Source organism: Gobius niger, assembly GCF_951799975.1.
Source record: "Gobius niger genome assembly, chromosome: 16".
Classification (NCBI taxonomy): Eukaryota; Metazoa; Chordata; class Actinopteri; order Gobiiformes; family Gobiidae; genus Gobius; species Gobius niger.
Genome location: NC_136867.1, coordinates 25,834,582 through 25,860,940, shown reverse-complemented (window position 1 = coordinate 25,860,940; position 26,359 = coordinate 25,834,582). Strand labels below are relative to the sequence as shown.

At 42.7% G+C, this 26,359-nt stretch overlaps 1 protein-coding gene across 1 annotated transcript; it reads right to left on the bottom strand.

Moving 5' to 3' along the window:
- Positions 1-1,923: 1,923 nt before the first annotated feature.
- Positions 1,924-26,359, bottom strand: tmem62 (transmembrane protein 62). The gene is made up of 13 exons (XM_079573469.1): positions 25,596-26,359; positions 16,154-16,265; positions 15,211-15,348; positions 12,789-12,834; positions 10,682-10,823; positions 8,788-8,912; positions 8,310-8,432; positions 6,844-6,999; positions 6,612-6,771; positions 4,862-5,060; positions 4,418-4,513; positions 4,218-4,336; positions 1,924-2,483 (listed from the first exon to the last, which is right to left on the bottom strand). The coding sequence occupies exons 1-13, from the start codon at positions 25,794-25,796 to the stop codon at positions 2,109-2,111; spliced, it is 1,992 nt and encodes a 663-aa protein (XP_079429595.1). The 5' UTR covers positions 25,797-26,359; the 3' UTR covers positions 1,924-2,108.

The window sequence follows — 26,359 nt, the reverse complement described above, 5'->3', positions numbered from 1 at the left end:
TACAAGAGGTATCGCTCTCTAACTCCTGATGAAAAGTTCTTCACGTACTTCACTTATTCATTGTTAAGTAGTTGTTCATGATGAATTAACCTCAGTATAAGTCACACCTGCAATGCCTAATGAAGAAGAAAAAAACAGATATAAGTCGCACCAGCCTTGGCAACGACCTGGGCATGTTTTTTTCCCCCCCAGTGGTACAGGAGTAGCTGATACTGGTACACAAGCCTTGAGCGCCCTCTAGTGGCTGTCAGTGTGAAAATATGAAACATGTGAAATTATATATTTTGATATACAAGTCGCACCTGAGTATAAGTCGCACCCAGAGGCAAACTATGAAAAAAAGTGTGACTTATAGTCTGGAAAATACGGTAGGCATTCATGTGTAAAAATGCCAAAATGGCCGACGTTTGTGGTGGCAAAATCTGAATAAAGGATAGAATGATCTTTGAGTAAACCAGTAAAAAAAAAAATCTAATTTCGCCTTGTTTTGGGGATTCAAAGCTCAATAAATGATTTATATTTAATGCATTTTAATAGCATTTAGGCCTTGATTTCGGCAGAGTTCAATGACTTTTGATGCTTTTTTTTTTCATGGGTTCAAAGCTCAATAGCTCAATGTAGCATTCTAATTCTTTACAGGGACGAGTATCGGCACATTTCACAACTTGCAGAGTCACTTTTCAGCGTCACAGAAACGCTAGAACAACCAGCAAGTTCATGAAATCGCTGCAAATGCTTCATAATCACAGGGTTTTTCCGCTCGAATGTCTTCCCGACGTCGTCACATGAACGCAGCCTGTGATGTGCTCCGAGAAGTGCTTTACAAAGTTCATGCATAACGAGTAAAACCATAAGTGGAGGCTGTCGCTGGACGGTGAAGTTGCTCCAGAAGAAGAGAAGGAAAGTTTTGTTTTTGTGGAGACTCTGCGACTTTTGATAGAGGAAGCTGAAGGTGGGCAGAGAAGAAAGGTTTCATGATAGACACTAACCAGGAAAAACTCAAAATACTGTCAAATTAGTGCTGGTTGGTGGTTTCTGATCTGATTCGAAGGAGAACTAAAAGAAATTCTATACTTTAAGGACATAATCTCACGCAATAAAGATATAAGAATACATGATAATATAACTAAATTATGTGTTAGAGTAGTTTTGATTGGCACTGATTCTTGACTGATTGATAAACTGAATAGCTGATGTTCAGTAAGAAGGCAACTTTACATTTGTATCACTGTATTCAAACAAATTCCATCATCTGCTTCAACTTTCTTCTCCCACATGAACAAAGCTCAGACCTGTTCCTTTGGCAGTGGATTTAAATGGCTCTTTCACACTGTGACACTGAAGTTCATGTGTTTTTAGTCCCTTCGTTTTCATGAGTCAAAGAGAGGGAATGGATATTTTATACCTAGTTTGGTAACGCTTCAGAATACAGCCGGCGTTCCAGGTGTAAGTACGGGGTAACAAGAAAGTCATTACACATGTACACTTTGATAGTGTGATCATTTTTGGAGACTTATTTTTTCTCTGTTCACTCTTGTTCCTGCTTGTTACAGGCAACGGTGTCAACTATAGAAAATAAACAACAATCAATAAAAATGCCTGGAGTCATGTCTTCACTTTCACAACAGTAAAACTGTTCTCCTGAAACATTAAAGTTAATGCATAATTTATAATCCCACAATCCCTTTTGTCACAACTGTGTGTTCGCTCAGCACCATTAACTGCTCTTGGAACATCTTTACTACACCTTGACACGTAGTTACACTTTGTACTGCCTTGTTACACTTTGTTCCCCCTTGATATACATGTACCTGTACTTACATGTGTAATTACTTACTTGTTACCCCGTACGTACACCTGGAACACGGGCTGTATTCTAAAGCGTCACCCATAGTTTTAGTCTCATTAAAAGTCTCATTTTAATTTAGTTTTAGTTTAATTTTAGTCAGCAAAAACATGATTAAGTCTAAACTTAACACTGGTATGACCTGCTTCCACTGACCCACGTCCAGCTCCCTCTGCAGAGCTCACGTTTAGGAACTAGTGCTTTTTCTTTCTTACAGTGGCTTCAAAACGACGTGACTCGACCCTGCAGTGCGCGGTCACTGTCAGGAGGTGGCGCTGTTCCCTTTGCTGTGTTCCCTCAGTGCGGGCAGGGGGCATGTCCAGGCTCTGTGCACCAGGGCTAAGCCCATGGCGAGCGCCCAGGTCCGGACGGGGGACAGCGCGAAGGCCATGGGCCCGTACGTCTCCAGGAGGAAGTAGCAAGACTGGACCTGCCAGCACAGCAGCAGCAGCATGAAGAGGTGCACGGCTAACGTCCCGCAGCGGGAGCCGGGCGGAGGGGGCGGGGGCTGCTGGGGCGGGCCGGGGCGAGAGGAGCAGGCCCTCAGGCGGAGGTGCGACCTGAAGGAGTGGCCGCAGCAGCGATGGTGCAGGCTCCAGCACAGGTACAAGGTGAGGGGCATGTTGAAGAAGAGCATCTGCGACAGAAAACAACAGTTTATATTAAAGCTACAGTTAATCAAAGGCATTAACTGTGAGCAGCAGCCCTGACTCGTTTCTGGCTCTCACAATACAACATCCTGATTCTTCTTTTCTTCTTAATTAAATGCATTTGTAGGTAGACAAAAGTAGACACACTATCCATCCCTCACTCACATGGCAATAGGGGAGAAGTGACTAAGGGCATTTGTTATGCCCATAGACTGATTAAATGATATTTATATAGCACCTTTCACAGACATGGGAAAGCAGTACTAAGTAACTCTTGCCCCTAGAGGCCACAAGTGCAACTGCAGGTGTCGTAGCAAAGTTGCGATTTTTTAACGTTTTAATTGTCTTGGAGAGTAAATACTACGCTGACAGAAAAGGTGAAGGGAGAGAGGGATATTGCACATCCAATCACAGAATGGAAATCATTTTTTTGATTTTGTACTACCCCCACATGGACTATGAAAAGGAGTTATTAAGGTAAACACAGTACTTAGTACTGCTTTAATATTGTTAGACCTATTGTGCTCACTCCTCCCCATTTACATTAATTACTCCATTTGAGAGAAAATCCCTGATGGCAGCACAGGGTGAAGCCATTATGGTGCCCTAAGCGGACATTTTCCATGGTTCCCCACCACATAAAATAAAATAAAATGTAAATTAATGAAAATTAAACTCATGCTCGAAACTACACCAATGTGCAGCTGCGGCGCACAGACCTCTCTCTCTCTTCTTTCTCTTGCCCGCTATGAGCGCAGGCTGCAGAGAACTCTACATGACCCTGAGTTTTGTCAAGATCTGAACTTAAGTTTGCAGCAAATATACAACGTTTGTAAGAACGGGCCGTCTGTGAAGTCTCCTCACACGGTACAGAGATTCCTCAGGATCATCGGTCGCATTGGCCATGACTCTTCTTCCTCATCGCTCTCGTTGAATGCGGACGTTTTTTTTTTTTTGTCAGCTGCGTTAGTAAAACAGTAGTGCACATACATTACAGTGCCGTTCAGTCATAATGACCTCAATGAGGAGCCACTCAGAACATGCGTGTTATCAGTGTTAAAGAGACTATACAGAGTTTAAAAATGTCAAAATTATGTATTTCGTTCCCCCTACATGTTCCAGCCATGTCCTAAGGTGTAGAATGAATTCAGTTCACCACAACTGTCTCTAAAATCCTGCACTGTCACTCAAAAAGGTGTTAATTCGGGTCCGAAGTGCCCATGCACGAGCTTAATATAGAAGGTGCAATTACACGTATGACCTGAGGTGGCAGTAGTGTGTATAAAATGGTAAACTTGCATCTAGCCCCTTTAAGGAGCGGCGGCACTGACGGAGCATGTTCCAAAAAAAGGACAAAAGGGCGGGAAGCCCCACCCTCGCGGGTCTGGCTTCAGCGTTCCAGAGCCTGTCAATCAAAGCTTCAGGCTGAAACTTTTTATTTATACAGCACAAAAACCAGTGTGGTTAAATATGAAACTTTGCCCTTTTCTTTATCTTCGATAAAGAAACTCTTTGGAGCCATTCTTTAGAATCCATTGGAATCCTGTTTATCAGGTATCTTTTGGAGTCGCCCCGGCCACCAGGGTGTGATATAACAGCAATGTCAGCTCCCCGCCATGAGGACCAAAGAGAAGCGCCCAGTGAAGGCCTCTTCTCACAGTTCACGAGTGCAACAGCAAAGAAAAAGAATAAGTGTGAGAGTAGTCGAATTTATTTCTTACTTGTACAACTCCGACCACATAAGTGAGACTGCCCTCCAGGAAGTGCCCGTCGATGAAAACTCCAAAGGAGAAACAGGCTCCGCTGTGTCCGTCGATCATCTCCCCGATAAACCACGGGCCTAAACGACAGGAGAGGGAGGACATTTTAAAAACATGACTCTCTGGAGCTGTGCAGAGATCGTGTCAGGACGTGGACTCACCGAACGCAGTGCACAGGTTGAAGAACAGCAGCGAGTAGAAAAACATGTTCATTTTACTGACCAGCTGCAGAGACACACAGGCTTTGGAAAACAGACCTGGAAAAGAACAAAAAGATTTAAAGACAACATGGCGACCACGACAACTACTCATTTCTTTACAACCAAAGCTCCTTCTTTTTGACCTCGTAGTGAGTGGTCAGAATGATGCCTTTACTTTCGATAACATTGTGTAAAGAGAGACTGGGCTGTTCAAATTGGCCTGGAGCTCCCTCTGTAGGCGGTGGTGGGAACGGCACGTCACAAAACAGTGAAAACAAGCTTTCAAATCGATGGCGCCGCGATGAACACACTATGAAAAGTCCGGTAATGGATAATAGGCTTTATAAATGTGTGAATATTAATTAAAAAGAGTTTAATAATAAAGTGTCAAAGTGAAGTCCTGACCTCTCCCATTGTAGAAGGTCATCCACCTGAAGAGCATGAGTCCTCCGATGTTGACCAGGATGGCGAGGAAGAAGGCGGCTCTGCCCAAAACGTAGTGATCCGTGAGGAGGATAAACGACTGCACGAACCCGAAACTCGGCGTCAGGCTCTCCTCCAGAGAAAACAGCTGCTGCTTCACGGTGGACCGACCCGCGGCGTCCTGAGGAAGACGAAACGTGTTAAACTGTGGGAAACTATTTTATTAGAAGTCAACTTTGAGCTCTTTTTAACCTCTTAATCAAGCACATTTTACAGCCTACAGCCAGACGACAAAATGTGTGCATCTTCTAGCAAATTATTATTATATTATGAGCAATGTCATTATTTTGTAAATGTAGAATTTATTGCCCAATTAGATCTAAATGAATGATTTTTAATAACATTTAAAGCCTTAACCCCCCTTAACCAAGCGCATTTTCTTCAGTTTGGCATTAATTTAAAAGCTTCTCGACTGGAGGAGAGCTTAAAGCCTATTGGCCAGAGTAACGCCTCACTTCCCTGTGTCTTTGTCTCTCTTTTTGTCGTTCTTCATAGTTTTTTTGTTACATTTGTGTTGCTTTTTGTTGCTCACTCATCACTTTTTTCATTGCTTTATTGTCATGCTTTTGTCACTCTTTGTTTTGTTGTTGTTACTTTAATTTAACTTTTGTTGCTTTTTCATTGCTTTTTTGTCATATTTTTGTCTCTTTGTACATTGTGCTATTGCTGCTTTGTCACTCTTGTCACTTTTTTTGTGTGTTTCATCCTTCTTTTTGCGTCTTGACGCTCTTTTCAAGAAGCTTTTAGGTTTTGGGTAAAGCCGAACTGGAGGAAATGTGCTTGGTTCAGGTGGGGTGAGGAGGCTAAACTTAATTTAATTTAATTATTCACTTAACATTTTAACCTTTTACTGAAGTAGGTCATTTTGATTCACTCGCCTGTAAAATGACGCCTCCAAATTAAAACCATTGCTGTTAATGTCCCTTATGGAATTTACATAATACTCTTGACTGTGAGTCTCTAGTTGTCGCCACAACAGTCAGTATGACTATCAGATCCACTATTGGCAAGTTATCAACTACAGCACTGAATAAAAGAATAATTTTCTTTATCCTCGCCTACATTTTTTGATGAAAATAAAAGGTCCACAGCTGCAATAGACAGGTGGAACCAAAACACACTCTGAGCCTTTAAAAATACTACCACTTGTACATATATTTCAAACAGGTCAACAATATCTGTAAAAATTTACATTGCACATCCATTTTTACATGGATATGTCCATTTTATAGGCGGACCTTTGTCTTACCCAAATCTATCATTTTGACTAGTAACATGTGGGGCAATGTGACTGTGGCGCGTATAGGAATGCATTTAATGGTGCTCGTCACGTCGGCGGGACGTAGCTTCCTATTTCTTTAAAAATCTCTAGTAAACTGTTTTCTCCTTGAACCTTAAAGGGACTATACTGTGTTTATAAATGTTAAAATGAAGTATTTTCCTCCCCCTACATGTTCCAGCCATGTCCTAATGTGTAGAATGAGCCCAGTCAAAACGTTGTTACTTCGGGTCTGAAGTGCCGTCATGCACGAGCTTAATATAGAAGGTGCAGTTACACGTATGACCTGAGGTGGCAGTAGTGAGTATATAACTTGCATTAAGCCCCTTTAAGAAGCCACAATATATTACAAAAACACTCTTCCAAGTCTTCCATCTGACTGAGTTGCAGCACCTGGACTGTGACGGTGATGGTGTGAACTCCGCTGACGTAAAGCGAGGCGTCCCACTGCAGCACGAACAGAGGCCCTCCGGCCGAACGCGCCCGGCCCAGATCCTGCCCGTTCACTCGGACGTCCACAGAGGAGACGGCGGCGTCGGAGAAGGCCAGCACTCTGCGGCGAGAGGGAGGGGCGTGTGAGGCGAGCCTTACAGACCAGAGAGACCAGAGCAAGACTCAAAAATACCTGATGTGAGTGGACCTGCGGATGCGTCCCAGCGGCTCGGCTCCGGGGTGAAGGTACTGCGCGTCTTTGGGGTTCGTGATGACGACCGCGGGCCACTGTTCGAACGTCAGGTCTGAGAAGCTGAGCAGGTCGTGGTCCAAAGCCAGAACTCGATATCTGAGGTAAGAAACAGACACAACAAACTCCAGTTACAGAGATGTACATTTATTCTACCCCACACTGCAAAAAGAGCTTTCATCAAACAGCATTCATGAAGATAGTGTGTCTTTAACTGCTCTCTCTGCACTAAAAACATGCACAATAGGGATGAATGATGGTGGTCAGAGGGACTGTTAGCGCAGACAAAATCCATAAAATAAATATAATTAGAATCAAGTGCTTTTTTTAGTCATGAATCTGATGATGTAGGGAAAACACTGTTGTTGTATCAGTCTGGATGGACCGTAGCCTCCTGCCTGAGGGGAGGGGGTGAATAGTCCATGTCCAGGGTGAGAAGGGTCGGCTGTGATCTGACCTACACGTCCCCGGGGCCTGGAGATGTACAGAACTTCGAGAGGAGGGAGCCCACAGCAGCACGCCTATAGTGCTGGAGGATAGTTTTGCACTTTTGCAGGTTATATTAATAAATAGGAAATAATCACAGAAAATGTGGTTAATTTTGTCCCTCAGCACTGCGTAACCAAAATATCTTTTCACGGGTCCACCAGTGAACCACATGGTGACGGAGGAGGTGAGGATGGACTCGATGATGGTCCTGTAGAGCTGCACTAACCTGACTCTACTTTGACCATAAAACTAAGATGTAAAGGAAGGCAGCTGGGCAAACCTCAAAACAGACCACTGGATTGAAAAATCTTCATTTTATCCCGCTGTCTCACCTTAATCATTTATTATTAGGGGCTGACCGATATGGATTTTCGGGGTCCGATACCGGTGCCGATATGAAGGGGGTTGGCATGGCCGATATACAAGCTGATATTTTAAGCAGTTTATTTGATGTTGTAAATCTCTCAAAAAGCCTAAAATTAAACATTTATTATTATCGCAAAGGTTTCAATCATAGAAATATATGGGTTTTTCTAAGGCTGAGGCCGATTATCGGGGATTTTGATTTTGATTGGCTGATGCCGATATGCACCACTGATATTTTTGGCCAAATTGTAGAAACGTCTCGTCTAAAATCCGGTGCATGAAATCTTCTAAATGTGTCAGTGTTGAACAGTGACAGCAGGGACTGCTGAATATTCCTGTTTAGTAGGTGCTTCAGTGGGAGCTTGTTTAAAAGACAAAAAATCTATTATGGTTCTGAAATTATCCGCAAAAGTTTATAAACTATTTATAATAGGTGTACAAACAATTTTCACTGAAATGTTTCTCCGCTCCCCTGAGGCCTAGGAAGTTATGGCTCATTTTAAAGCTTGGAAAGTCTATATCACAAAAAATAAACAAAAAAAGTGTGTATTAACCGTCTGTTGTCCATCCAGTCTCCCAGCTCCAGCTCCAGCGTGCCCTGAGGGTGTCTACTGTGGAGCACCGGCATCAGGCCTCCCAGAGTGTGGAGGTGCCCACAGAGGTACGCCACCGCCGACCTGAGGCAGAGAGGGGCGTGGAGGTATGAGGTACTTTAGAACACGCAATATGTATTTTTGTGCATCATTATCTTCTTTCTTTTGCACGTCAGCATCTAAACACGGTTTCTCTTTGGTGTGTAAGTACTCTTTAGTTCTGTGATGGTTCTTTTGATCTTAAACAGGAAGTCATTGTCTTAAAGAGGAAGAGAAACTCCAACACAACGTCAGGGTCATGTGATAAACTGTGTCGTCTTCAGGCTAAAGTCAGTGGGTTCGGCTCGTGACTCCCCCCTGACCTCCGCTCCATCAGGTCACGCGTCACGGCTGCTGCTTCGGAGGAGTTTAAAGTCCGTGAAGGGTCAGCGGTTCGTACCTCATGAGCTGCCGTACTCCCGGAGCCGGCGACACGATGGTGGAGGTGGTGTAGTGTCCAAACCAGACGGACTGGTTCGAGCGGAGAGACTCCAGCCTGAAGGAATCCAGCAAATCCATCTGAGTCTGGGATGAGAAAAATGAAGAATAAACCAGGGAGAACATTACGATAAAGAACATAATCACTTGATTCATGAAACAGCTGAGTGTACATGCCTTGACCATGACTGTCTAATGCTCAGATTATTTGTTTAAAGCTGTGTTCATTTTGTATTCGAACATACCCTGCCTGACCAAAGAAGAAAGTTGGGACCTGGATTGAACTGTTCTGATCTGGGGTTGCTTCAGGGAGTAGAGTTGGATTGTCCTCCACAGAATCCAGATCTTAACCCCATTGAGAATCTTTGGGATGTGCTGGAGAAGGCTTTGCGCAGTGGTCGCACTCTACCCATCATCAATACAAGATCTTGGTGAGAAATGAACGCAACACGGGATCTTCTGACGTTGCAGAAGCTTGTTGAAATAACGCCACTGCGAATGTGCTGTAATCAAAGCTAAAGACGTCCAACAAAATATGACAAAAATATATATTTGAGTTACGCAGGAATTTTAAGGAAGAAATGTTGGGCAGAGAAGTTTCTTTTTATTTGAATGTTTAAGCTACTGACAGGAAGTGACATAGATAAAGGTACAGTTTCATAGTTTGACTCACTTTCCATTGATAAAACATGGTCGGCACGGCAACAGTTTCATGGTTTACCTTGATCTATGTCAAATCCTGTCAGTGTCCAATAAGGAAGTGAAACTATAAGCATCACAAAAAATGGTCAAACTGAAGAAAGCTGAGTACAATATCTTTAGCAAAATCTTGAATACATTTATGTTAACTATCCATCCATCCATTTTTTTCTGCTTTATCCGGGGCCGCGTCTCAGCAGAGATGCCCAGACTTCCCGATCCACACACACCTCCTCCAGCTGTTCTGGGGGGACCTCGAGGCGACACCAGGCCAGCTCGTAGACATAGTCCCTCCAGCGTGTCCTGGGTCTTCCACGAGGCCTCCTCCCACTAGGACATGCCTGGAACACCTCCCGCGGGAGGCGACCAGGAGACCTCCAGAACAGATGCCTGAACCACCTCAGCTGCTCCTTTTGACGTGAAGGAGCAGTGACTCTACTCCGAGCTCCTCCCGGGTAACTGAGCTCCTCACCCGCAGCCACCCTGCGAAGGAAACTCATTTCGGCCGCTTATATCCGCGATCTTGTCCTTTCGGTCATTAACCAAATCTCATGACCATAGGTGAGGGTGGGAACGTAGATCGATCGGTAGTTCAAGTATTTCAAGGTCTTAAGAGCAAATTAGCTGAGACTGGCTTGTAGAATAGCTTGTGCTAAAGTAGCGAAAGCAGTCAAAAAAGCAATATAAAGTCCAAGGCACTCGAGTCATATAGCAAAAATAAAAGTCCTTTATTAGCAATGGACCAGTCCTTTATTGTAATACTAATAAAGGTCTTTTATTTTTGCTACACGACTCGAGTGCCTCGGACTTTATTTTGCTTTTTTGACTGCTTTCGCTACTTTAGCACAAGCTATTCTACAAGCCAGTCTCAGCTAATTTACTCTTACGTAAGCTCAGCCCAGTCTTTGAAGAGCACCGGTCTACCTTCTCACTTTTTCCCAGACCATTGATGCACTCGCCCTCTTCTATTTTCATTATTTCAAGGTCTTGTTCACGAGTGAGGGACGGATCAACATGTTAACTATGTTTCATCAAAATTGTGTCTAATGTGTCATAATGCACTTTAAGTCTCTTGATGCACCTGTTCTCTCTTGCCCTTGTTTTCTGGGGAAATGTGGAGTATTACTATTACTATTCCAGTATCCTGCTGTTCGTACCTGGTTGAGAATGCCAAAGAAGTTGTACGGTCTCTTGGGTCCCGGCGTCAGGGTGGCGTCGGCACAAACGAACGAGTAATTACCGAAGGCAGTTCTGTGCACGTAGTGGAACGAGCCCACTTTCTGATTCGCTGAATACTTCCTGGAAAGATAAATGAACAGACAAATGAGCAAGAAAAGCAACAACTGAACAGAAGTCAAGGTTTAAGTTCATCAGAAGAAGCAACAATATCTGGCTTTTCGTCTCACGATAATCTCAAGTCTTCATTTTTTTGTGAAGTCGCTGTTTGATTTGACCGTGAGAGCAGCTGAGAGTGACGTGTGTGACACTGTAGTCTTGTTTAGGTTTGAACGGTTTGAACCTGGCTGGTCCCTGATCCACTTTCTATTTTAATCCACAGATACTTCAGATGACTGGGATTATTGACAATAAATAGGAGCCGCTATAACAGCTCCGGTTTCAAAGCACAGAGGTCTGTTTCTTCTATAGTCTCCGCAGCACTTAGACCCACTACAGCGCTCTCTATAAGCAGCTGACAGGAGCTATTGATAGTGACATTCAAAAATAACACGTAAAAAAAAAGACGCTTTGCCGAGAGGTGTTTGTAGACGGGACTCGCTCGTAACATTGCACTGGAAAAAACAATTGTTGTAGATGAGAAAATGTCTTGAAAGTGCTTTGATTGTGAGAATTTACGCTGGTTTTGACTAGGCTTCGACAACCTTTGAGGGTTGTTTTTCTTATTTAAGTGAATTTCCTTTGTTCTAAGCAAAATAAGTTCCATTGGCAAACTTATTTCAAATTAGAAAAAAAACATAATGAATGTGTCAATTCTTGAACTTCTTAAGCCATTTTTCTTACTTAAGGAGAGGCAATACAGGCAAAAAAGGGAAAACAATTGAATTTAGAGATAAATTTGAAGTATACATGCCTTTCCAATGACATCAGGCATAGTTCCGGCTTGCCATTTTGAATACTGAAGTAGCATTATGCAGTGCTACTACATGTAACAATGTCTACTTGGTATGAAAATGAAAGACAACTGCTCCTTACGGGTCGCCCCAGCGGCATCGAAGGATGGATTAAATGCAGAGGACAAATTTCCCTACAGGGACAATAAAGTATACAAAAACAAACAAAGATCTGCTTCACTCCTCAGACTAAATGAACACATCAAAGAGGAAACAGAAAACCTTTCTCTGTGGTTTTTAGAGTTTGTCATGTCAACAGAGTCTCAGTCTGAGTCTGTTTAAGCTGCTCAAGACGTTAGCATGCTACCGGTTAGCAACTGACAACCATTATGGCTTCAACACGATAAACACATGTGTGGCTCACATCTATGAACACTCAGGAACAGAGCCGTGGGAACATATTTTAGTTAGAGCGTGCTGAGGGACAAAATTTACCCCAAAAACGCTTTTTTTGCGCATTTCCTATTTATTAATATTGCATGCAGTTCCCAAACTATCCACCAGGGGGTGCTGCAGCCCCCTCAGCACCCTGGGTTCCCACGGCCTTGCTCAGGAAATACTACAGTAACAGCTCAGCTCTGACCTTTGTCACATGTTGTATCCAAGGTTTGGAGTGTGGACCTCTTGGAGAGGTGAGAGCTGAGCGGTTGAAGCTAAATGCTAACCAATAGCATGCTAACATCTTAAACACTGACTCACATAAACATGTGTCTCTGGGGTCGTGTTTTAACTTCTAATCTTCCTGAGCAATGATTTTGAGTACATAAAAATGCCACTGTCAATCAGAGAAGAGATATTGTTACATGTTGTAGTACTGCATAATTCCATTTCGGTATTCAAAATGGCCGCCAAAACAACAAGTCACATGACTGAAAGGCATGTATTGCAATTGTTCTGTCTTTTCATATTTTCACATTAAAACAATATAAACTAAAGACATTTTATGCTAAAATGCTAAAAATTGCCAACATTTTCAGAGACAAAATCGAAATAAAAGAAAGATCCGGGTTTAAATTTGTTGTAATATTAGCCATAAAGATCAGTTTTACTAAGACACAGTATTTATACATGGAAAAAGAATCTGTAAACATTTAAAATTTGCCAAAACAAAACATTTTTTTCATGGAATACTGACCGGAAATAGTTGTTGACACTTTCCAGGGACATAATATTGAAGGCATCTGAAAAAGAGAAAGTTCACACAAAGTTACAAACTGCAGCATTGGAAAACTAGCATCTCGTTTAGTTCTGACACTTTCTGAGGAGTTTGAAAAGCTTTGCATCCCTCCTCTCTTCCTTACGCAACAATCCCCACCATCCCCGACTTCAAGGTACAACCCCAATCATTATAATCTAAACGAGCGACGTCTCAAATGTCCAGCGTTTCTCCCTCTCGCAGAAAAACATGGCTCTGATTTCACATTAACGGCCTGTAATTCAATCAGAGAAGGCGCTTCCTGGATGTGGTTAAAACAGGCCACAGTTGAAGAGGAATAAAAGACTCTGTTCTAGACGCAGCAGAGCAAAGTGGAGGAGACTGGATTTAAGTGATTAGTGCAGGTCTAAACCGAGGCACTACAGCCCCATTTACAGTCTATTTATTTGAGACCCTTTCAACGCTGAACAATAGCTCGATATATTATAAAAGAAAAGTCCCCCCTTTTTTGACTTCTTCTCCTGTTCTTGTAGAGCACATGAGTCGAAAAAGCCTGTGTTATTTCGGGATTTTGCCGATGAACAAATGAGCATCTGCTGCTGCTCCGAGTGAAGAAGAGGGAGTGACAAGAGCGGGGGATGATGCTTTAACGGCGGCGCCACCGACTTGCAAACTGAAGCTGGAGAAGTGAAGAAATGAGCAGCTCTTCACAGTCATGCTGAAAAAATGCGGATATTTTCACCAAACATCCCCGATCTAGCGTGGCCCTAAACCACACAGACAAGAGTGAAGCTACAGGAGTTGTACAAGGACTGTGTACAGAAGCAGCTCTTGTTGAATAAGAAAACCATTAAGCCGTGTGATGTTGCGTGATTGTAAAAGGCTTATGTCTCTTTAAAGTGCATATGACACATTAGACACAATTTTTGCTAAAATATAGTTAACACGATTTTGCTTTAGATTGTACTCAGCTTTCTTTAATTTGGTAATTTTTGTGATGTTTATAGTTTCACTTCCTTATTGGACACCGACAGGAAGTGACATAGATAGAGGCAAACAATTGAAACTGTTGCTGTGCCAACCATGCTATATCAATACAGACGGCATCTTGTCATAGAAGGGGGCGTGGCTTCTCCGAGAGGGAAAATGGAATCTTTAGAGAAACACACATTTTCACTGTTTTTAGCCATTTTCTGGTGGAATATCAACTTATTTATCACCTAAATAATAAAGTCCAGTGTATATCGGGTATTTGGATATTTTCTCACAGCAGATTGTTCAGTAGAAGTGAAAAAACGGCAGTTGTTACTAGCGCTAGCTAACCGTTAGTGTTAGCCCGATGCTAACATATAAAAAACTACTGTAGCAAATGCTGAAATGTGAACATAGTTTCAACTAAATAATGATACAAAGACATGGGGAGGAGCAAAGTGGTTCAACAGCCCATAAATACATGAATAACGGAGAATGCTAACTTGATGCTACATGTTAGCATCGGGCTAATGCTAACGGTTAGCTAGCGCTAGCTACAACTGCCATTTTTTCACTTCTAAATAACAATCTGCTGTGAGAAAATATCCATATGGGCCCGATTTACACTTGACTTTATTTGTATGTGATAAATAAGTTGATATTCCACCAGAAAATGGCTAAAAAGAGTGGAAAATTGTGTTTCTCTAAAGATTCTATTTTCCCCCTCGGCGAAGCCACGTCCCCTTCTATGACGAGATGCCGTCTGTATCTCTATCAGGCTAGCGCTCTCCGTTATTTATGTATCTATGGGCTGTTTAACCACTTTGCACCTCTTTGTATCTTTATTTAGTAGAAAACTATGTTCATATTTCAGCATTTGTTAAAGTAGTTTTTTGAATAATTAAAGAAAGTTTAGATTTTTCTCCAACTTGTTTTCCCCCTTAACTGTTTTCAAACATGACCATATATGGGCGACTCCAGAGATGCTGTCTGTATCTATCTCGTCATAAAATCTTAAATAGAATCTTTAGAGAAACACAATTTTCCACTCTTTTTTTCCCATCCATCATGTCCGTTTCCGGGTCAAATCACATGGCACCAGCCCCTTATGGCGCCTCCTGAAGGTGGTGGGTCCACAGAAGGACGGCCTCATGATTAACCGGGCCTGCTAGTCTCTCTTAAGGGGCTTCTGAACCGCTCTTTGTCTGACCCGTCACCCAGGACCTGTTTGCCACGGGAGACTCTATCAGGGGCACGAAGTCTCCAACAACAGAGCTCCAGGATCATGCGGAAACTCAAACCCCTCCACCACGTTAAGATGGAGGTTCTAGGAGGGTACAATTAATTAATCAAGCATTAAAAAGCTACATCCTGCACAAAAGGTTGATCCTCCTGACTAACATATTTAAAGCACTCGGGGCCGGTTTACCGTGGTTCCCCCTGATGTCGATCCACTTGGTCCTCTGCAGAACCCGGGACCTCTTCAGGACGGAGTGATAGGCCTGCCACTCCACCTCGTGCTGCAGCGAGCCGATCTTACTCTCCGTCTTCGCGTCCGTCAAGTCTCCTGCCGAACACAAACACATTCCAGAGGTTTTCCAAGGCAAGGCAACTTTATTTACACACAAGGCAATTCAAAGTGCTTCACAGTTGCATAAAATTACAAGAAAACATAACATAAAGTCAATCAATAACAGTAAAAGGCAAGAGTGCAGATAAAATACTTTCAGTGTCATATGCATGGGCAAAAAGAACTGTTTTCAGTCTGGATTTGAACATTGTCAGGGTTGAGGCCTGTCTCACATCCTCGTGAAGACTGTTCCAGATTTTAGCAGCATGAAACTGAAACGCAGCCTCACCGTGTTTAGTCCTGACTCTGGGAACCACCAGGTGAGGAGGCCCCTCCCTGAAGTTCTCAGGGCCCGAGATGGTTCATACGGCTCTAACATGTCAGAGATGGGCTGTTTTAAAGTCTATTCTCTGAGTGACAGGAAGCCAGTGCAGAGACCGGAGCACTGGACTAATATGGTCGTATTTCCTGGTTCTGGTCAGGACTCGAGCAGCAGCGTTCTGGATGTTCTGAGTCCATGATTACTCCTAGATTTTTCTAAACCTGATTTAAAGGGGCTAAATGCAAGTCGGCACTACTGCTATATATACTCACTACTGCCACCTCAGGTCATACAAGTAACTGCACCTTCTATATTAAGCTCGTGCATGACAGCACTTCGGACACGAACAGGTCTGAGCTCATTCTACACCTTAGGACATTGTTGGACCATGAAGGGGAAGGAAAATACTTCATTTTAACAGTTTTAATCTCTGTACAGTCCTTTTAATGACATTTAGCTGTAGACGCCTCTTCTTTTTACCTGTCGCCAGCACCAGAGCGGGTTTGATCACATCCACCGTGTCCGTGCAGAACTTCTCAAAGTCCGGAATCCTCTTCGGGTCGTGGAAGCGGCTGATGTGGATGTCGGACACCTGCAAAAACACAGAAATGAATTATTGCACAGTCTATCTCCTCTTTATGACACATTAGCAAGTGTTGTGCTTTTAAACTCTTAATATTTGAATGGCATTGCTTCCCTTGCGCTGCCGCAGATCGACATTTTAAAGCACATCTTTCGAGGCCTGGATGTGTCGTGGTCATAATGTTATGGCTGTGTTTCCTCCCTCGCGTGTAAACCAACCATCCTCGCTCTACTGTCAGTGTAGCGATTTCTAAAGCGTGGACAGTGAAAACTGAATGGGAGCAAAGTCTCCGCTGCTCCCTGATCCATGTTTGACCCATTTCTGTCAATCATTCATAAAAAACCGGCAGAATCAGCCAAAGGTTTGTCGCGTTACATCATCCCATGGCCCATAAACAAAAACACTGCAAGAATAACAGTGCTTTTATTCACAGTTTGTGCAATTTGGGAGGTGATGAGTAGAAAAAAGAGCACAGGATGCGTTTGTTTTAATAATGCAACACCCTCTTTATGTGATAACAAGTCCAAATGTGCAAAATTGGAAAACGTGCAAGATATGTGTTCAATCAATGCTTCTAGACACATTTATCGAGACGAGACAAAAAGAAACTATTAAAAAAACTAAACTAAACATGGACTAGTGAACAAAGCAATTAGGGAATAGTGTCATTAAAAAGCATTAAATTTGAGCTGCTGCCCCTGTAGAATATAAAAGATATAAAATAAAAGCAGTATCTATTATTACCATAGTTACCACAATAGAAGTCTTCGCTGCACCGACTCTTTTTGAAATGACAGGTTGTTTACAAAGTTGTGACGCCGCATGAACGAACGATTATTTAATTCATGCTTTTGTAATGCGTTTAAGTCTGATGTTTATCTGGTTTAGACATGATTTAGTCCAATTTGGATCCGCTTTACACTATTTTTAGACCTGGGTTTTGACTTGATTTGATCTCGATCTCGGCCTCGCGCTGCATGGAAGGTCACGGTGGCACAGCAGTTAGTGCACGTGCATCACAGCCAGAAAGTCCCGGGTTCAAACCCCCGACGGGGCCTTTCTGTGTGGAGTTGGCATGTTCTCCCCGTGTCTGTGTAGGTTTCCTCTGAGTACTCCGGCTTCCCAAACCACTAAAAACATGTACAATAGGTGAATCGAACGGAGGAACCCGGCTGAACGGCGGAACCCTGCATTCTGGAATCTGAGGACTGGACGGTCTGTGATCTTGGCCCGTCTGCTGAGGGATCCTTCGGCCCTGGGTCTCTATAGCCTGTCCGTCCATGGGAGTGGATCTCTCCTTCTGTGGTTCTCCCCAAGGTTTCTCTTTTCTCCTGCCGGGTTTTTGAGTTTTTCCTTGCCGTGCTGGAGAGTCTAAGGACACGGGACGCCCACGGCGCTCGTCGCTACCTCCTATTGGACATTATATTTGCCTGGATTCACCTAAACTTTAAATTGTCATATTTATTGCTCTGTTTTATTGCCTTGATGTTCGGTGCAGCTGTGAGGCGACTTCTGTTGTGATATTGGGCTATACAAAACCATTCAACTTAAACTTAAACTTAAACTTGAATCCTCCAGCCAGGTGTTTCTGACCATGAGCCTCCACATCTGGAGATGGGTCCTCACACGGTGCACTGTGGTCGCCCACTGATCGTTACGGGTCACACACTGAGCGGCATCAAATGCAAAGGTCAACTTCTCCTACGGGGACAGCATATCTTACCTTTAAAGGGACTATACAGAGTTTAAAAATGTAAAAATTATGTATTTTCCTCCCTCTACATGTTCCAGTCATGTCCTAATGTGTATAGAATGAGCTCAGACCTGTTCACCACAACTGCCTCTAAAATCCTGCACTGTCGCTCAAAAAGCTGTTAATTCGGGTCTGAAGTGCCGTCATGCACGAGCTTAATATAGAAGGTGCAGTTACACGTATGACCTGAGGTGGCAGTAGTGAGTATAAAATGGCAAACTTGCATCTAGTCCCTTTAATAGATTAAAGAAGTCACAAAGGGCACGATGCACGGCCACCAGGTGAAGCTGTTTCCCCAATAATGGCCCTAGACGGCAATCGATAACCTGGCTCTTTCATTTTTCCACATTAAATAAAATAGCTCGAGATCGTTTTCTGAAGTCTGTGAGCACTGGCCTCTTTCAGATTTCTCGTCCTGGGGATTGATGAGAAATCCTCCCCGATTTCTGATCTGCCGTGATACTAATTCTCCCTTTGTTTTCACCAGAGGGGGCGGGGACTCTGCAAAAGTGCCTGGATGTTACATTTGTCACAAAGTTCAACGTCTTCTTTCTCAACATACATGAACTAAGGTCACATGACTGTCTCATAAAGGTGTCCATAAGTGGATATTCATAATGATGTGCCTGATGTTGGTCAGATGAAAGGACTTTCAGCCGTACTTTGAATGTTTGTGAATCTAATCTCTTCCAAATGATGATCATGGAAAACATTTGGTAGATTCTCTGCTCCGGGTCTGACTAACAGAAACCTGGCAACCAATCGAGCAATGACTTTATTTCCAAGTAAATTAGATTTAATCCCAGTTAGGGACTTGTTTATCTGAGATCTCTTTACCATTGCACAAGAGGATCATCATCTAATTTTATATTTTATTTCTCCTGACACTGTCCATTTCCATCAGCTCTGAACGACCTCACGGTCCTCACTCCATCTCTGTCCATATGTTCCACTTATGCAGCGCTTGTATAATTATGTATTCATGAATATGTGCCTTAAAACGCGGGAGAACCTCTGCATCTGAGTACCCTCTCAGTGCGCACACAGAGGCTACTCTCATGAAAGTTACATTAAAGCCACACTGCAGAACATCTCACACCATAAAGAGAGTAGAATATCAGCAAGTATTTTGTTATAAGGTGAAAAATATGTTAAAAAACAACTATCTTTACTGTGAGTGGATTTGCCTCTCGTTATCACCCTCACCAGATGTTCATTTATTCCATAAGTCTATTTCTTTTATATTTGTATCATTTATTTTTAGCAGAAACAACCAAATCACTTCCTTTAAAGGGATCAGATGGAGGTTGACATTTTTGTACTCACTACTGCCACCTCAGGTCATACGTGTAACTGCAGCTTCTATATTAAGCTCGTGCATGACGGCACTTTGGACCCGAATTAACACCTTTCTGAATGACAGTGCAGGATTTTAGAGGCAGTTGTGGTGAACAGGGACTGAGCTCATTCTGTAGGGGGGAGAAAATACTTAATTTCAACATTTTTAAACTCCGTATAGTCCCTTTAAAGCTGTCAACTGACGTCAAAACGTGGTCTCTAAAAACGTATTTTATTTTTCGATACCTGCTTTCGATTTTCTTATTTTTCCGACACCAGTATCATGTAAACTTTTTTCTGATACCATATTTGTATAGATTAACGGACTCGCTGCTAACAAAAACCAGTGGCAAAGAAACAAAGATCACTCAAAGATGTGCTCGCGTCTCGAAACTCAACTCCAGATATGCTTTTAAAGAGAGAACGAAATTGTAGTAAAAAGCTCTGAAAAGTCGATTAAGCATGATACATCACTTGGCTGATCATTAGGAGCATGTTTTCTATCTGAAATACTTTTTTTTGGTTACTTTTGGTTACTAGTTTTATGATATAAACTCGAATGTTCCGCAGTGTGGCTTTAATCACATTGCCTTAATTGTCTGCTTGTTATTACCCATTCCAAAGCTATATTTTTCCACTGATATTGGAATTGCCTTCAGCATTGGACCAGTCCTTCAGTGCCGCTGAGGTTAAACCTGTCAGGAGCAGTGACCCATCTCCGGATCTGAACCAGGATCTTGGTCACGAGTTCGTAACTGGCATGTTTTGAGTTATATAAGGGTTAACAATTTGTACGTCCATGTTTTATGCTCTGACTCCTCTTTTTCTGAGCAAATACAATCCACTTGATGTATCAGCTTAGCTTGTTTTTATAACTCACTTGATGCAAAATTGGGACTCTTTGAGAATCATTTATAGTCAGTGTTTGGTCGATATAGTTAAAGCAGAACTAAGTAACTTGTTTACCTTAATAAATCCTTTCCTTAGTCCGTAATACAAGTGTTAATGGGATGATTGGAGGGTCTTTCATCTCCCCCGGTGTCTCTGGCCAGAAAACCACATTTGCAACTTTGCTGCCACCGGGTCGGTGTCACCAATACACACTAATAGAAACACGAAGAAGAGGCTAACAGGCTAACGGGCAAAGCTAACTGCGTGCTAGCGACACTTAAACAGTATTTACAGCCAAGTTTGAGAAAGAAAAAATATCTGCATTCTGTAATTGGTTGTACAATATCCCTGTGTCATCGTAGTATTTACTCTCACGGACAATTAATGAGTAAAAAAATCGCAACTTGCCACGACACCTGCAGTTGCGCTAGTGGCCTGTAGGGGCAAGAGTTACTTAGTAGAGCTTTAAGAGAACAGAGCTGCAAAATTCTGTACCTTTTATTATTTCTGAGAGAATACTCATAGGGCTGCACAATTTTGACAAAAAAAAACTAATTACAGCTTGCGATTTTTTTTTAAATTTAATTTAATTAATAAATAATAATAAAAAATAATAAATCTAAATGATAAACTGCTAAAATCATGGGTGAAGAAAGTCATGTTAATTTTAGACTTTAGTCAAACAACAAACAACCCCAACGTTAGAGCAATACACAATAATCTACTTTCAAAACTATTTGGTTTTATGTGGACCGCGCCATCTTCTGGGGGAGTTTCCCCGACATTCAGAGAGTACCTCTGGGGGACAGCCACGTGACTAAGCCCGTAATGGAATCACAAAGCGTCTATGTAAACACTTAAGAATCTGCTTTAGGGAAACTCAGACCTTTTATCTGTTGCAGCTGAACCTGAGATCTGAGGCGCCACAAGTCTGATCGGTGACCACTGAACATCTATTACTGAAACGCCTGAGACAGAAGGAGAATAAAAACTCCGCCTCTTGAGGTTTGTTTATTGCAGTCGTCAAAACCTCAATTGCGATTCGATGTTGATAAACCTTGAGGCCTTAGATACTAGTTACGTTTCCTTGTGATTTAAATGGATAGTTCAGGATTTTTGACATAGGTCCTCATTTCCTAGTTATCCAGAGTGTTGCTGATTTCTGGAGATATTTTTTTTGTAATTCATGCAGTTCTTATGTTTGAAGGGTTACGTGGCGCTAGGCTAGCGCATTTCTATGGTATCAGCTAGCCTGCATTAAAAACAGTCTGACCCGCTCCACAGAGCACCTGAGGCAAATCACTTATAACACCAGACTAACCATATAAATGTCTGTGTCGATGGAATAATTTTAACCATTTTGCATTTAAAATAACTTATATTTGAGCAGCATCAGCTTCGTGGTTGTACAAGCTACACAGCGGCGGAGTGATCTGCTAGGAAATAGTCCCTCAAAATGCGATCATTCATGTGATGCAAGGTCAGTTATATTCCAAACATTATTCTATGGACACAGACATTTATATGGTTAGTCTGGTGTTATAAGTGATTTGCCTCAGGTGCACTGTGGAGCGGGTCAGACTGTTTTTAATGCAGGCTAGCTGATACCATAGACATGCACTAGCCTTGCATTAGCCTAGCGCCACGAAAGACTTCAAACATAAGAACTGCATGACTTACAAAAAAAATATCTCCAGGTACGAGCAACACTCTGGATAACTAGGAGATGAGGTTGTGATCCACTGTGACCACTTTGCAGTGAATATTTCCATCCTATTATCATGATATTACTGTGTCTTAAAGTACATTTTCATATGCCATAATTCCATAATATGGCATGTTCTCATTTCATTTTTGCAGAATAAAAGTAAATGTTGCCGATTCATGAACTTAGACATGTCTTTTATACAAGCCTCAGCTCAACAAATAACAAATGCTTTCCTCCTGTGTCATTTCACACAAAAATCTCCAAAGAAATACCAAAGAACCAAATAAATGTCCGTTAACTCGTCGATTACAAAGCCCCTCTACGAACAGAGATCATAGACCAAAGTGGGGATGGCAATTTCGATTAATTGCCCGGCTGGAAAATTAAAACCACGACCAGCTGTGACTCTCCACGCTTCTCACTCGATCGTCTCTACGTCGCTCAAGGACCACATCCAAATTGGCACAGACGCAAAGATTAGGCAGAAACATGGAAGGCTATTTTCATCCAAAAGACGAGGCCGAGCATCGCGGAGCCTACGCATCGTCAGGCAGCACACACACCTGCTTTGATGGAGAAGATAGACGTGAAAGCAAGTCCACAGCTCTGCTTTAAACCAAGGGGAGGAAAGAGGGACCGAGCTTCCTCCTTGTTGCCTCTACAGCTGCAATACCATTTTCTTCAGAGATCAGAAAACACTAACTTACTTAACTTAACTACTTACATAGGGCTGCAACTAAGGATTATTCTGTAATCGATTGATCTATCGACGAATTTTACGATTAATTGATTAGTCGCTTGGCTATGAATGATGTAGGAAAATGTTATTTTTTCTATTTTTGTATCACATAAAGCTAAAGTGAATCCGCTTGAGGACGTGTTGATGGAGTAAACGTAAAGTAAATGTTTGTTGGAGGCTCTTGGTGCTAATTCTGTTTCTGATTGGATGAGACACAAACAGATATTTATGAAATTTACAATGTACAAAGTGTACTACATATACTTGCTATAAAAACAAAGTAGGTTTTCATCAAAAATACTATATTTTCATGTCATTTTTGCTCAATTTGAGTCTGTGTGAACCAGAAAACGCTTAATCGATTACAAAAATATTATTTCAATAATCGATTAGTCGTCGATTAATCGATTAGTTGTTTCCGCCCTACACTTACAGCATAAGGCCTCATGTCTGATAATAAAGATGATGTTAGTGACCTATTGCCCTCTCTGTGTGCACCTTTGAAATAGCAAATTAAAGCAGTACTAAGTAACTCGTGCCCCTAGAGGCCATAAGCGCCACTGCAGGTGCCGTAGCATGGAGATCCTTTTTTTCACTCAAACTTGGCTGTAAATACTGTTTAAGTGACGCTAGCCCGCTGTTAGCTTTGCCCGTTAGCCTGTTAGCTTCTTCTTCGTGATTCTAATAGTGTGTATTGGTGACTCCGACCCGGTGGTAGCGAAGTTGCAATTGTGGTTTTCTGGACAGAGACACCAGAGGGAGATGAAAGACCCCCCAATCATCCCATTAACACTTGTATTACCCCCAGAGGGACGACGGAAAGGATTTATTAAGGTATACAAGTTACATAGTTCTGCTTTAATATTGCATCTTCATCTAATCTACATTTTAATTTCTCATGTCTGTGCTGCCACAACACTAAAATATTTGTTATTGCTGATGTTATATCATAATGAAATGTATTATTTGAACCACTATTGTGCTGTAATCTCCACCTTTACACTCAAGGTAACTAGGTCAACTTCAAACTTTGACATAATGGAAACTCCTTCACGCACTCACACGTCCCGTTTAAAAAAAAAACTTTTTCGACACTTGGTTTACGGTAACGATAATGAAATATTTGTCATCAAGAGCCAGAAAGCAGAGCAATAATGTGTGGAAGATCCGCAGATTTACAATACCGGGTTCGTCGAAGAAATGTGTGAAAAATGGGGAATATTTTTGGGGGAAATGGGAGAAATTGTTGCAAAAATAAGGAAGATTTATGGGCAAAAATAGGGAAAAAATTGAGAAACAAAATGAGCAAAAATGAGGGGGAAAATGAAATAAAATTGGGGCAAAAAATTAAAAAATAGTTACTTTGACAACACATGGTTTACGGTAACGATACTGAAATATTTGTCATCAAGAGCTAGAAAGCAGAACAATAATGTGTGGAAGATCCGCAGATTTACAATACCGGGTTCGTCTCAAGAAATGTGTGAAAAATGGGGAATAATTTGGGGGGAAATGGGAGAAATTGTTGCAAAAATAAGGAAGACTTATGGGCAAAAATAGGGAAAAAAATTTACAAACAAAATGAGCAAAAATTAGAATAAAACGAGGTAAAATTGGGGTAAAAAAAAAAAAAATGTGTCAAAAAATTGGGGGGAAATAGGGGGGGGGAAAATAACTGAAAAAATGTGAAGAGAAAAAAAAATTGGCTAAATTTGAAAAAAAAAAAAAAAAAAAGAAGAAGCAGAATTTGTAACAACCAAGTCACTTCCTTTTATGCTGTCCCTGGACCAACATTAAAACTTGGATCTGAAGATAAAATATTATTTTTTCGGGTCCTATATACTTCGATACCCCACACTGGTTTCGTTTAAAGGGGGGGTATTATGCAAAATCGACTTTTTCAAGCTTCACATCATGTTATTATGTCATTCCCTCATTAAAAACATGCCTGAAGTGTTGCCTTGGCACATTCACGTATTTTTGAGTCATCTGTAAAAACTCTGATGGCGGCCATTTTAGTGATAGGTTTGCCTGAGTCCTCCTAGGAACGCCCCCACCTCCTGGAGACGCCTCCGAGCTTTCGTCACCAGCCGAGTAACCAACCACTGCTCCTCAGCAGAACCCCCTCCCCACTGATGCCACAGACAGCGTGTGGAGGGGGCGTGTCGGAAAGAGTCAGAGGTTCTTAAAGAGACAGAGGCCTATTTCAAGACATTCACTACAGCCATTTTGAGAGAGACATTTTATACAAGGCAGTTATTCTAGTTTACTGCATTTACAGACCAACAGAAGGTTTGGTCATCATTGTAGTGTGGTATAGACTGGTGCTATGTGATTGAAAAAAACATAATACCCCCTCTTTAACGCTGCCTATAGTCCTACAATCCTGCTGAACAAATATATTCCTTAGTCCATCATTATAATTCAATATGTTCCCTCTAGTTCATTTCAGAATACAAACATCCATCAGTCACTCGTCCCACATTCACTACCATTAGAGGTGGTCACCTTAACCAAGGGTGTCTGGAGGTCCTCCCCAAGGAAAATCCTTACAAGTGCTGATTATATTTACAATGATTTAGAGAACTTTAATTGCTCTGCGTAAAGTCATCGTCAAAACCACCCGAGTGACCAGAGAACAAGCTTCACTGTTGAGCCAATCCCTGCTTTAAAACCCCGTATTGTCTATTGGGGTATGAAATGATGTCTTTATGTAGGCCTACTACTGATATTCTTGTCACGAGAGACGCTATCCTCCTCCAGAGCCGCTGTGTAATGCGCAATATCTCGCCAATCTTCACAGAGATATAAAGCCAGCACAAAAACGCAAGGGAAAGCGTGTCATTCCCAGCACTTCGTCCACATAAATGGCCGTAAACGCGCGCGTCGTGAGTGACATCCCCCACCGACCTGGATGAACCAGAAGATGTTGTCCGACTCGCCGCCGGGGAACGGAGGAGAGCTCCCCCTGCGTCGGAGCGCGTCGTCTTCGGCTGCCGTCCTCCTGAGGCTCCGCTTGGGCCACGCCGTGTCGTAGCTCTCCAGGACCCAGGAGGTGATGCACGCCAGGGCCAGCCCCAGGACGAGCACCGCGCCGAAGAGCCGCAGCATCCTCCTCCTGCAGCACCGGGAGAGAGCCACTAAACCCACCGCGCTGACGGCTAGCGACACCCGGGGAGAGAAGGGATGACAAGCGGGGGGGGAGCTAAAGCGCAACAACGACGCGCGACCGGGCTAACTAAAGGGAAAAACAATTACGCACGGGGCTACATGGCTAACAGCGAGAGCTCAGAGCATTTCAGGGGCTGCGTCCGCGACCAGAGGAGGTGCGTCGAGGTGGGAGAGGAGGGAGAGGAGACCCAGGGGCGGTCGGATGGATGGATGAATGGTTGGTTTAGCAGCAGCAGCAGCAGTTAGCTCCAGTCTGCGCTCACCGCGAGAGCAGAGCGCAGGGGCCGGGGGCAGACGTCACCTCCACGGCCCGGACGAGGCACCTCCCACTTCGCTATTGTTTTCCGGAGCTGCGCAAAATCTGAAGCGAGTCGGAATCCAGCGCTGCGGAAGCGTTTTTGAAAGGAGTAAATAAGGGCAATGTTATTTTTGACGATCCTCAAGTCGGACTGGGAGGAAACGTGATTTCGGTGGCGTCATTAAACATCCGAATCCACTATGAT

Bases quoted from the DNA above. Each gene is read 5' to 3' on its own strand.
- tmem62 (XM_079573469.1), bottom strand. From the start codon at position 25,796: ATGCTGCGGCTCTTCGGCGCGGTGCTCGTCCTGGGGCTGGCCCTGGCG. The intron at 8,913-10,681 runs GTACGAACAGCA...TTCTCATCCCAG, and splicing joins TCTTTGGCATTCTCAACCAG to ACTCAGATGGATTTGCTGGA. The intron at 6,772-6,843 runs GTATTTTTGAGT...CTCTCGCCGCAG, and splicing joins CGCAGGTCCACTCACATCAG to AGTGCTGGCCTTCTCCGACG.